At 41.2% G+C, this 13,071-nt stretch overlaps 2 protein-coding genes across 2 annotated transcripts; both read left to right on the forward strand.

Moving 5' to 3' along the window:
* Window positions 1-333: 333 nt before the first annotated feature.
* Window positions 334-1,869, forward strand: Bfra_009926 (putative copper fist dna binding domain protein; the record flags this gene model as incomplete). The annotated part of the gene is made up of 2 exons (XM_037340262.1): window positions 334-438; window positions 490-1,869. The coding sequence occupies 2 exons, from the start codon at window positions 334-336 to the stop codon at window positions 1,867-1,869; spliced, it is 1,485 nt and encodes a 494-aa protein (XP_037189485.1).
* A 2,969-nt stretch (window positions 1,870-4,838) lies between these two features.
* Window positions 4,839-7,326, forward strand: Bfra_009927 (putative transcription factor sequence protein; the record flags this gene model as incomplete). Its single annotated transcript, XM_037340263.1, has 4 exons — window positions 4,839-5,383; window positions 5,440-5,916; window positions 5,968-6,545; window positions 6,596-7,326. 4 exons carry the CDS (start codon window positions 4,839-4,841, stop codon window positions 7,324-7,326), a joined length of 2,331 nt encoding a protein of 776 aa, XP_037189486.1.
* Window positions 7,327-13,071: the final 5,745 nt, after the last annotated feature.

Genomic DNA, 13,071 nt, shown 5'->3' on the forward strand with positions numbered 1-13,071 from the left:
CTCGGATATCGCATCTTACCGGCGTTGGATCAAATATTCAAATTTGGAGTCAAAGGGCATATACCCATATACCACGGCAGCGGCATTTTACTTTTATTATACATCAGAACAATTTCACACATTGCTCTCTTAACTTTTATTTACTTCGACTCGATCTACTATCGACTCAGCAATTCAATTGAATTGCATACAATTTCTTAAAGATCTCATCTATCATCTTGAGGGTGGTTACTTCCCATCTTGTTATCAGTGACGACTTGTTGACGGTCGTCCAACTTTATCCTTACTCTTACCTAAAATATATATCTCACGCTCGATTCATCTCTCTTCAAGATGATCATTGACGGGGAAAAGTGGGCTTGTGATGCTTGCGTCAGAGGTCATCGTGTTAGCAATTGTCATCATTCAGACAGACCTCTGCAACACATCAATAAAAAGGTATACTAATTGTGTTTTGTTGTGCCGATCTTGCTAACCATACTTGTTTAGGGTCGTCCTGTCTCACAATGTACTCATTGTCGAACAATGCGCAAATCCAGAGCAGCACATGTTCGCTGTGAATGCGGTTCAGAAAAGGCACATTCGAAAGGATCCTGTCCGGAAAATGGAGACACACAGGGTGAGCTTTTACGACAAACTCCTGGCACAACAATCCCAGTTTCTGACATGATTAAAGCAGATACCTGTTGTTGCAGCCATGGAGCCCGATGCACTTGCGCTTTGAAAAATGATCATCTCCCTCCAGTACCTGAGTCCGACTCCGATGAAACTCCTTCGATGTCTATACCAGTATCCAAACCAAGACGACCTCGTGCGCAGACCACTCAATCGGAAAACAATCTGACAATATTTACAAATGGTCACCACAAGCCCGTACACAAGAATAACAACATGGCTCACAAATGTGGTCTGCCATATACCGTGCCCCGAGCACACTCAATCCATGGACAATCGTCATCGAGTCTGGCCAATAGGTCTGTTGATAATTTACCACACACGAACGCTATCGATACCTTACACAGTGAATCTCAAATCAAAGACTCCATAGTGAGTGCTCAACAAGAGCAGCGAATGGTCAAGTCCGAGCATGCATCGCCACTCGTTAGCCCAACAACAAATTTTCACCAAATAAATGGTCAATTACCACCTTTGGATATAACGAACATATCGACCCCCGATTACAATAACATATATCAATTCGATGGATATGGTGGGGCAATCCAAGATTTCGAACAACCGATATTCTCCGCCGGAATCGGTCCCGCTTCTGTCGACTGGAGTAATTACCCGGGATTAAATTTCAACGATGACAATTTCGCAGCCTCTTCTTACAGCCAAGCGGCATCATTCAATGGATTCGACTTTTCTAGTATCGATCATCCAGCATTAACGACTACATCAACCTCTGGAGAACAATCAGAAATCGAGGATTTTATGGGTGTTTCGGATCCTTCCAGGCCTGCATTGATGAACAATCAGAACAACCAATACGGATCTGATCTTGATGCATCAGAATTTGGTGGAGAAATTGATAAATACAGATTAAGTACGACGTCATCTTATCTCGACATGTCACAGATGCAGATGCTCGCAAGCAACGATGTTGGAACTTTTGGACTTGAGGAATTCATGAAACCAAGCTCCAGCGAATTTCTACCATTGACCTCTTCAAACCAAGGTCTCCCCATGACAGGATATCCAACCGAGATCAAGAACAATCTGCAAATACCATTCGACGAGAACAACACTTTTTTGCCCATAAATGTAGAAGAACCCGACAATTTTTGGATGACGGAATATTCGGTCGCAAACAACATTGCGGCCAACAATGCGAATGGAGTACAGGATGAGATTGTTTGGAGACAATAACATCGGTGGAAAGGCAAATGGCCTCTGTGTGCAAATTCCTGATCTTTGGATATCGATTTCGATTACTTACGATGATCACTTTCCCATGAGTTTCAAGTACAGACTGGCGGCAATAGCGTTTGGCACAAGAAGTGCAGCATTTTCAGGTGGCATTATATTTTATAGACGTCTCTTGTGTGAATAGCGATAAATGACTTACATGACCAAAATATATCATGATGCATCCTGTGTATGCACTTGATATGAAATAACTGACTTTAGTGATGATCTCGCGTTCATATGTTTTTCCGTCCACAAATTGAGGACCGGATGCCAACCCATGTTACATAGGTGACTCTGCAGGCAAAACGGTTATGCCGAAGTCACGATACGAGGGGTACTTTATCTTGCATCCGTCGCTCCCAATATGCTTTACGCATTGTCACTAGAAACAAGTCAACAGATCGGCTGATAGATTAGATGTTGACTTCACCGGACCGGATTCGTATTGTAAAAGCACGAAAAGGGTGGTAAGAAAAGTAGTAAGAAGGCGCTGATAGGGAAAATGGTGGTTTCCGAATCGCAAATTTGATCGAACACGATCTTGATGTGGAGAGGAGTTGTGACTATTGGTATCTCGTTATTGAAAGTTTACTAAAGATTGATCAAGTGGTGATTAGATCCAGGTGAGATTGGTGCGATTCGACGAGTCACTTGCACGCTTGTCGGATTGCATGGACGATTCATGCTACGTTCAAACAATAGGTGAAGTATGCTTCTTCGAAGGCGGAGGAAATGGGATAAATATCTTCCAGTTGTAACAGAAGATCTCGGCATTCTAAAACATTTGGCCGAGCCCCCCTCCTTTCTGCGCTGTAGGCGAAAGAGAAAATAAACGGAGAAGTTGGAGGTAAGAGGGATTGAGAAGATCCTGTTTGCCAAGACAGACACGTCCCTATTAATATTGAAAGGGTCACATCTTAGTTCATAATACGGCACTGATACCCCGCCGGTAAAGGCTGATGAGTGACTTGAACGTTACATCGGGGAGTGGAATATGGGCACAAGTTGCATTCTTAGGATTTACGTCGCATGATGAGATTAGGAGGATATCAATGGTGTAGACTCGAACGGAACAATAGCACTTCTTCTTCCGGCGAGATCAGACTTCTTTTGGCAGAGAGAAGGAGGGAAGTGGTGGAATTGTAAGTTCTTCAGGAATGGGCAGGATGGTCTGGGGTATTTAGGCTGGATAAATGCATGAGGGTGCTATGCAAGTGATCAAATGAGTATAGATTCCATCGGTTGTTTGGGGAAAGTTGGCAGGATACCGTATGTATGCGTGAACTCGTCTCCAAAGGATTGAAGTGGAATTGGCAGGGCAATAGATGAGAGGTCCAATAAGGAGAAGGAGATATGAGTACGAGGATATCATCCCCAACCCTTCTGCAAGGGCTCCCGAGGGCTTACATGGAGGCTGGTCAGTATTTGGAGATGTGGCCGATGGTGGATCAACAGGAAGTTAAATAGATAAATCATGATTTTCCCTTTAGACTTCACTCGTAATCCGTCTCCGAGATACCTAGTTAACCCGGCCGTGGATATATTGTTCACACCCTGCTCCCCCACATTTCCACATTCGTAGCTCCCGTTCCCCTCCCTCCCCCTTCTCCACCAGTTGGAAAGATCACCTGCCGAGGAAGCTTCTTTCAATTATGAACATGACCATGATCACGACTATGGCCTACCTACCTACTTGTGAAATATGAATGAAAAGGGATGGCAGAATGCATTTCTTGATGCAACTGCAACTGCAACTGCAACCACAACCTCCAGAATCAAAGACTCAAGAATTCCAGGTCAGATCAACACACTTCTTCGTATACGAGAGTTGGTTGTGTATAACAATAAAGAGATATGGAAGAGCTAACAATTGATAGGTTCTCCAATTCTCCGAAGTGTTTTGTTGTGATGTAGTACAAGCAAGGTATTGTGAAACAAGATCTCGAGAGTTGCATCTCTATCACGGAAGAAAGCGAGAGGGAAGATAGAAAAAAGCAAAGAAACATCATTGAAGATACGGATAGCGGATCATTCGTACCTACCTCCTCATATCATTCTGGAGATCGTTTCAATATTTGAGTGAGTGACCAATCAATCCTTGGACTATTCTTTCTATCTATCCATTGCACATTCATTCTCTCATGATCCTTTTCCCATGGCTTCCATCATCATTTAAAAAGCCACTTCTTACTGCTTTCTTGCTTCTCGCTTTCTTCCTCTAGGTCTGAAGTCTAACTCTCACAACTCCTCATCAAGGATCATCCGAAAGTTCCGCTCCAATCCACTGCAACACTGCTATTGTTTCTTTCTTCGCTCAAGGTACTTTGGGCCTTTTGGCTATATGGATTGAACATTGAATGTCAAACATTGAATGAACATATTTACCCCATCGGAGGTTACTATCACCGAGGTATGGAAGAAAGCTCCACCTTATTCTGGATTCTCATTAGTGTCTCGAGCTTGTGAATTTAATTGGACATCCTCTTATTAATTCACAACCCTTTAGAGGGACCACCAGGACCTTGACTGATAAATGCTTCAGCTTACTTTCTATCTTTGTACAGCTTCTCGGACAACAGTTCTTCCATCACCGAAAATTTCCATATTCATCATACCATCCAAAGTAACAATCTACAACTTCCGATTGTTGTACAGTGAGCATCGGCTTGTTTACTGTTCTGCAAACTAATTGATTGGAGTCGCATACATCTTCTCCTTCAAAAATCCTTTCAAGTAAGTTCATTGAAGCCAATTTCATTGTTTGAGAATGTCGGAACTGCAACTATAACCTATGTGCGGTAGCTACTGGGATCGAGATGGAAGTGAATAAAAGTACTATAGACAGGAGTTCTCATAACTAACTCTTTCTCAATCAGGAAAATAATCAACGTTCCTTCCTTTTGCGCCGATGAAGTCAAAGTGAAAAAATGAATCATAACGACGCGCCAACAATGCAATCCTATCCATCTCCTAACGCGACTGCTGCTGATAGTAGTGGTGGACCTTTCTATGGACCAAATTCCTCAAATCCACATCCCAATCAACATCAGCAACATTTGCCCACTCCCGATGAGCTGCAACTTGCAGAACAATTATCTGCCGATGCTCAATTGTCACGTAGTATGCAACCGAATCTGGGAACCAATCGTGGAATGAGCGAAAATCCAGATTCTCGGAGTCAAGGAAATGTCAACATGAACCATCAATACCAACCAGATCATCAAATGCATGGAGGTCATACACCTATGAATCATGGACTCATGGAAGTGGGTCCTCAATATGAGGATGATTCTATATCTCCAGCTGGAAGAAAGAGATCAAAGGTATCAAGAGCTTGTGATGAATGTCGAAGAAAGAAAATCAGATGCAATGCCAATGAACCAGGAAATGAAGATATATGCTCAAACTGTAAAAGAGTTGGTGTTCATTGTCAATTTAGCAGGCAACCTATGAAGCGTGGACCAAGTAAAGGGTAGGTTTTGTAAAACGAGCAATCATGATCTTGAAGGAAACTCACTGACAAAGTAGTAGCTACATTAAGGAGCTTGCTGATCGGATCAATACATTGGAAGGTCAAGTGCAAGGAAGTGAGATGCCCCAATATCAACAATCACAAGAAATTTCACAAAGAAGACCTTCCGAAGAGTTTTCTCCGACTCCGAACCCTGAGCAACTTCCCCGCAAGCGCGGTTATTCTTCAATTTCCGGGGTCGGCGAATTTAATTCTCCGTATCAGAATCAACCACAGAGGTCAGCTTCCAATTGGATCCCTCAAGAACAACCGCGTTCTTCGATTCCAAATTCGTCATATCCTACCGGTGCATCACTACCTGGTACCACTCAACTACCTACCAGAGAGCAGAACTACTCGCCAAACATGACGGTACCTCAGCAGAAGTGGGTGAACGCGCCTGATGTTAGTGGTTCTGTTGAAGCAGTAAATCATACCTCACAACCTCATACTGAAGATCACGTGGACTATATTGACGATTCTCTTCTTGAAAAGTATGTAATCACTCAGAATGTACAAATCGCACAATTACTAACAGCATTTAGTTATTACAAATTCATACACCCAACATATCCTATACTATCCCTCACTAAAGCTAGGTTAATTTCTCGGCTTTCTGCTTGTCCAGCTCCTGTCAGACACGCTTTTTGGGAGGCGTTATATGCTGCGATTAGATCATTTCCAACCGCAGTTCCCCTCAAGCCACGAGGTATTACAAACGCTGTCAGACTCATTCACACAGTTCAATATGATTCGCAAACCATTCGTTCTCCTACTACAATGATCGCATACCTTCAAATTATGATGCTACTTTCAATCGAGGCTAACAATCTCCCTTGTGATATCCAGGATGGTCAAATTATTCAGTTACCATCTGTTTGGTTGAGTACCGCTGTTGGTTTCGCCTATTCTACTAAGTTACACGCACACAAACCAATTGACAAATCGAATAATGATCCGGATTCTGACGACAAGCATGCGAGGCGAGTTTGGTTCAGTTTGGTCATTATGGAGAGATGGAATGCTGCAGTGAGAGCTTGTCCAATACAAATTCCAGATTCGGTTGCACAAATTTATCCTGATGATCGAGCTATATTGGGTGAAGTTACATACCATTTAGTTCGTAAGTGCAGCCTTCTCATCTCATATGCTTGACCCTTACTGACTATGTAGGTATCGCCGTTGTTATTGGAAACTACACGGAGGTGAATCTTGCTACAAATGACTTGCCACCGCTCGCAGTTCATCGTGGACTTCACTCTCGACTTCTCAAGACCCAACTCGAACTCGTACGTCATGAATTGAGCAATTCTGGTATCACACCTATCGAATCTCCCGTTCTTCATATCAATTATTGGTGTGCTTATCTCCTTATACTACTTCTTCAAGGGTCACAAGAAGACGCCGATGAACAAATGAGAGCTACTCATTATATCATCAGCCAACTTTCTTTCAATCCAGATCTGAAATCTCCTCTAGTAAATTACTACAAGTGTTTCGCATCTCTCGCACTTCCAAATCTTCTTCAAGTCGAGACTACAAAGAAAGAGGCAGAAACTACATTGAAAATTATATTGGATGGTCGGCTTGCATCTTCGTCTTGGGATAAAGTAACAAGGGAATTCTTGATCAATAATTTGGGAGCTCAAAGAAGAGGATCGATTGGTTTGTCTCAGGGTCAAAGTCAAGGATCGCAACAAGTTACGAGTGCAGTGGTGAATGTAAAAGTAGATGACAATCAACATATGATTACGGCTGCAAATCAAGGCCTTCAACGTTTGGCTGATTTGGCAACAGCAGAGACGGAAGATAGAGTAGAAGTTAGCAGCGGAGTTTCGACGGCGGAAGTGGCGAGGAGTGATAAGGATGGAAGTTTTTCGAGTGGGGGGTTGAATAAGGTATAAGGGGTGTGTGATTAAGAGAGATTGAGGGGAGAGATGGAAGAGGATACGGGGGAGAGTATATAAGGTTAAGATGGTGTGTAAGAAGTGGGCATGGGGCTTTAAGCACTTGACATGGAGTTATTTGGGTGGATGAATGGATGGATATGATAGGATAGGATGGAGGTGTTTTGGGACATTTTTATGTATCATAGTAAGGTTTTGTTTGTGTATACCCCATTTTGAAGTTCTATTTTTCTGAATTTTTGCGGATGGGGTTTGAGAGGAGAGGAGAGGGGAGTTAGGGTTGGGGTATGGTGTGGTGTGGTATATGGGGCGAGGTGTGTGGTGGTGGTACTTGGAGATGGAGAGAGGAAAATAAAATGGGGCTGGACGCGTGCATGCATTTATAGGCGTTGTTTTAGGGATTTAGGATGTTAATCTGATTTTGGTTTGTGGATGGAGAGGGTGAGGAGACGTAAAGATGATAGGTATTCGGGGTATTTGAAGAAGATCAAACTTGAATGCATACAGATGAGTGGAGAGAGGAAGGAGACAGGACAGAAGGAAAATGGTATGGAGGTTTTCAAATGGATATATTTGTCTGTATTTGAGTGTTTGAGTAGAATGAATTGATGAATCGATGAATCGATAGATAAAATGTATTGGGGGGGGGGGGTGATTTGAATCATTGACCAAGAGAAGTTGGGGGCTTGATGTGATTTGATTTCATTTGATGCATCGGGTAGATTGGGTAGAGGTGTAGAGGGATAGATTGTGTGACTGTCCTGCTATCTGCTATTGTTATTTATTGTTCAGTTGAAGGGGGGGAGTTGAGAAGCCAGAAGCGAGAACTGGGAACTGGGAACTGGGAATTTTGAGGTTCTGTTAAGGTTCTGTCCTTGAGGTGAGAGTCTATGTCTATGTCTATGTATATGTATATGTATATGTATATGTATATGTATATGATGAGGGGTCTTGTGAGGTTAAAGTCAATGGTTGATGTTGGATGTTGGATGTTGGATGTTAGTTCTATCCTGAATATTGGATACTGGAGACTGGAGACTGGAGACTGGAGACTGGATGTTGGATGGATGAATGGATGAATGGATGGATGGGTGGGGAATGTACTGAGTTATTAGTTATTTGCTGGATATATTATACAGCATATGTTACATATTTTACATCATGCATGCTTGTCTATATCTATCCATCCTCGTGTATTTAGCTTTACCTTTATCTGTATCTGTATCTGTATCTTTATGGTTGTGGTTGTGGTTGTGTTTATGGTTTGAGAATCTAAAAATCTAACAAACGAGCTTATGCGCAACGGGTATTGGAAAACGGGATGAGGGTGTTGATTTTAATTTTGGTGTAACTCTACAGTAGGGGTTTCTTTTCTTTTCTCTTCTTTTCTGTTCTTCTTTTTGTCGGGGAAGGAAGTGAGATAGTTAGGCTTTGTGAAAGGGGTGGGGGATGGTTAAATGGTATTATGGTTGGGATGGAGCTGGGAGGAGGGAGGTAGTGTTGATTGATATGATAAGGATTGGATGGGAGTTGGAAATCATGGGTGATTGGCTGGTGGGGAGGGGAGGGTGCTGTTGGTGTTGGTGTTGGTGGCGATGATGATATGAGTGTAATGAGGTCTTGAGTATGAGGATTGAGTGATGGAAGGGGTGATGATGTAAATATAGATATGAGGGGGGCTCGGTTGATGTAATGGTGGATGTATGGGGATGTTGCTTTAAAGGAGGCAGTGTAGGTAATGGTATTTCCTAGCATCAATAGTTATACAGGTTGGTACCATGATGATTATTGAGTTTTTCTGGAAGATTGTTGTGTGTGATGTTGAAAGTTATATTCCTGAAAGGATTTAATAGTGCTTGGATATTCAATATTATTAATAATATATTGAAATACTGGAATTTATTAGAAGATACTCAGTCCTATCTAAATTATGTAAGAGGATATCCATTCCATGTTTCGAGTTGAAGCAACATCCCTATTTCTGATCTCATATAAATAGGAATATATAAGAATTGAATATCCTAGATTAGATTTCAATATTCCAATATATTATTCGTAATATTTGTATGTAAGAATAATTACAAGAGTAATATATTACTTTTTCAAACGTACTAATTATCATGTTAATATAATAATACGCGTCACGGTTTTACTGTAGTATACTATTGCCTACACTGATAGGAGGCGAGGTGCGAGATGTGAGGTAGAGCGAGAATGGTGACGGAGAGAAAAGGAAAGAAGGAAGAGGAAAGGAAGAAATAGGAGGGTAGTCGAGAGAATGAGACAGGAGAGGAGATGAATGGAGGGAAGGAGTAGGATGTTAAGCGAGGGAATAGGAGACGGGAGAATAAGGAGAAGGAAGTGAGGGAGAGAAGTAAGCAGGAATGGAGATATAAAGTGGGAAACGAGATTCAAGAAACAGAGGGTATAGACCAGAATAACAACTCTAAAGTTCTCGCTTAGGTACTTACTCATTTACATGGGAGAAACTCCCCTTAAACTTTTGAGTGGTTATAATCTACTGTGTGATAAATCTTCCTTTTTCTACATACCTTTTACTACATACCTTCTACTATATACCTTCTACTATAGTATGTTTATCTAGAGAGAGATTGTATTCTGATATGAGATATGTAAGATTAATATCCTCCCTAATACTATTAATCTTTTTCCATGCCTGTTTATTATATAAATAATCGAGTGGTTGTGAAGAATACGTAGATATATAGGTAGATAGTAAGTATAATATATAACATATAAACCTCAATACTTCAGTCTTGCCCACCTTATAATATCAGAAGATAGACCTCTAAATTCAACGATTTTATACTATGTTTTTTGTCTCTTGATGAGGGATGTGTGCTCACCCACACCATTATTGGAATAAACTTACTTCTGACCATGAGATAATGAATACCTAGGTAGGTACATTCATTTTAGAATCTCGGGAGATGAGAGAGATCCTTACTCGATTTACTTTTCCTATCAATCTCACAATAAGCTGTGTAGGTATTCAAGTTCTAGATGCCAACCGCTATCATTATTCCATTCCGTAGATTTCCTATACTGATACGTATACTCATACTCACCGTCATATTTACAAATATAAAAATAACATAACATAATACGATATACTATTCATTATTCACAGACGAGTATTCGATACCGGTATGTATAATTTAGGAGATTCAAAGTAAAGATAATATATACTTCGTCGTTATATTCTATCTATCTATCTATCTATCTATCTATCTATATATAAGCCAGGTACTCAACTTCTCACGAGTAACAATCAACAGATTACCACGATCCATTCTTTCAATCTATTGAATTCGAGATCTTTTAATACCTACCCAGGATTCAAATTTCATCACCAATTCCATACCATTCCGACCATTTATAACACACCTACCTAGGTACCTAAGCCATCGTCTTGTAGTGAAATAGATGGATAGAATTACAAGATTGGGAGACGAACTAATAGTTACATTGAATCCTCGAGATGATATACACACCCTTAACTTATCGAATGAATCTGAATCAATACTCAACACTCAAATCAACACTCTACAAGTTATACACCATTCTACTCCATTCCGTTCCATGAAAAGAAATACCCACGTGCTATTTACAATTTCCTTTCTTTCTTTCTCTTCTTTCTTTTTATTACTTTCTTCTTTCTTTCTTTTTTTCTCAAAGTCTAAATGAGTGAGGCTGAAGCGGACAGAAACCAAAAACACAACAACACGAGTCATGATTTCGCCTCACAACTTCTTGTAAACATTGAAAGTATTCAGCTTTATCTAGGTATATAATACATAATACATAAGATCAAATATCAAATATTAAATAGTAAATAGTAAATAGTAAATACTCGTATAGTAAACAGTAAACAGTAAACAGCAAATAACAAATCTGCATTCATACATCATACATCAAACAGCTCGATCATCACGAACGAAAAAAATCAAAGACGAATACAGCCACGAATGAGTGGCTGAGTGTGAGGGGTGGGTAGGTGTAGGTATGAGGTATACGCGAAGCAATCCTCAGACGGGGTAGGTAGCAAAGAAGAGTGGAATCCTCATGAAGGGACACGCTTGCGACGCGTCTTTTTTTTGCTTTTGAGGCTTTGGGAGGCGTTTAGAAGGTTTGGATGGATGGTGGAGGGTGGAAAGGAGGGAGATATTATTTGCCCACCTCTTTCTTTGAATTTTGGGGCTGTGGATGAAATTTTTGAAAGGAAGCTGGGGGGGGGAGGGAGAGGTATTGTGGATTTGGGGATGGTATTGGGGGTTGGGATAGCGTGTTGGAATATTTATCTCTGTGGTCAGGTAGGTGGGTAGGTATATTGTGGATGGAATGGGGAATTGCGATATCTATATGGTCAGGTAGGTGTGTAACGAAGTAGCTATGCGGTTGAGGCATGTAGGTAAGATGAGGATCAGGGTTTGAAGCAGGTACGTAAATGTGTAACCCGTGAATTTGTATATTTCTATCCAGTGAGCATGGCGATCATCTTGGGCAGTGAAGTCAGATACTCGAGTGCGTCCGAGAGATGTGTGCATTAATTGAGTGTGTCATATAATCTAAATCTTCCATCGTCATCGTGGACATTATATTATGGCCATTATATCATGGTCATCATATGATAGTCAGCCTCATCTTCTCAAGGGGCTTTTATGGAGTATGTCTAGGACCTTTGGAGGGAAGTCAAGAGAAGAAAATTCCGAGATTCGCGATAGAAAGCCCCGAGAGGTTTTGAAGATGGTCGATCTTGAACGTTTTTTGGTTGCTTACTTGCTTTTGGGTTGGTGATTTATTTGGTGATTTATTTGGTGATTTATTTAGTGATTTATTTGGTGATTTATTCTTTGGTGTTTGGGGTTGGAATTGGGGTTATGGGTGGAATTGAGACAATAGTGCTACTGTGTATCATACATAATTTGTGTTTTGGTTAGGAGGAAGTTCTATGGGGGTGTGGGTGAAGATGGAAGGACGGGTTGGTTGTGAATGTTGGATTTTGACATTGGGAGAGGTGTACGATGTGATGGATTGAAGGAGTTGGAGAAGATGTGTGTATGTAAGATGTATGTATGATGATATCATTGTCAATTAATGGAGACAGGGAGATGAAATCACGAAAAGGATTGCTGAGTGAAGTGATTGATAATTGTTGATAATTGCTGATAATTGATGGATAAGCAGTCATGTTCGGGTTTTCAGATGCTTGGTGCGAAGAGCGAATATGGAGTACGGAGTACGCATGGTGAATTGTGGATTGCGTTTATGGATTGTGTTTATGGATTGTGTCTGGGTCTGTGAGCTGGTGTGAACTGTGTACAAATAATAAAATTGTGTAGGTTCGAGGGGATGAGGAGAATTGACCAATGAGGGAGGTGTAGCGACAGGTTCTTGGTTTTGAGGATACCCAGGATAAAAGAGTTTACTTCGTCCGACTTCATTCATACAAGTGGAACGACGATAGGTTGTGTGTAAGATGTAACTGTTGCGAGAGAGGTTGAAACATAAAACGGATGCGCAAGATAAAGAAATGAGCAAAGGTCGGAAGGTCTGTATCGGTGATGGAGCATATTGATTCTTGGCCGGTCAATTACAGGCTACCCAAGAGGCACGATGGCCGGCGGTTTTATCCCAATTTATGTGGAGAGAAAGGGTTTGGGTCCTGTTCTTGGTCTCGTTCTTGGCCTCGTTGGTCGGATAATGATAATTGTGATAAGC

This window comes from Botrytis fragariae (assembly GCF_013461495.1).
Source record: "Botrytis fragariae strain BVB16 chromosome Unknown tig00000163, whole genome shotgun sequence".
In the NCBI taxonomy this organism is placed as follows: Eukaryota; Fungi; Ascomycota; class Leotiomycetes; order Helotiales; family Sclerotiniaceae; genus Botrytis; species Botrytis fragariae.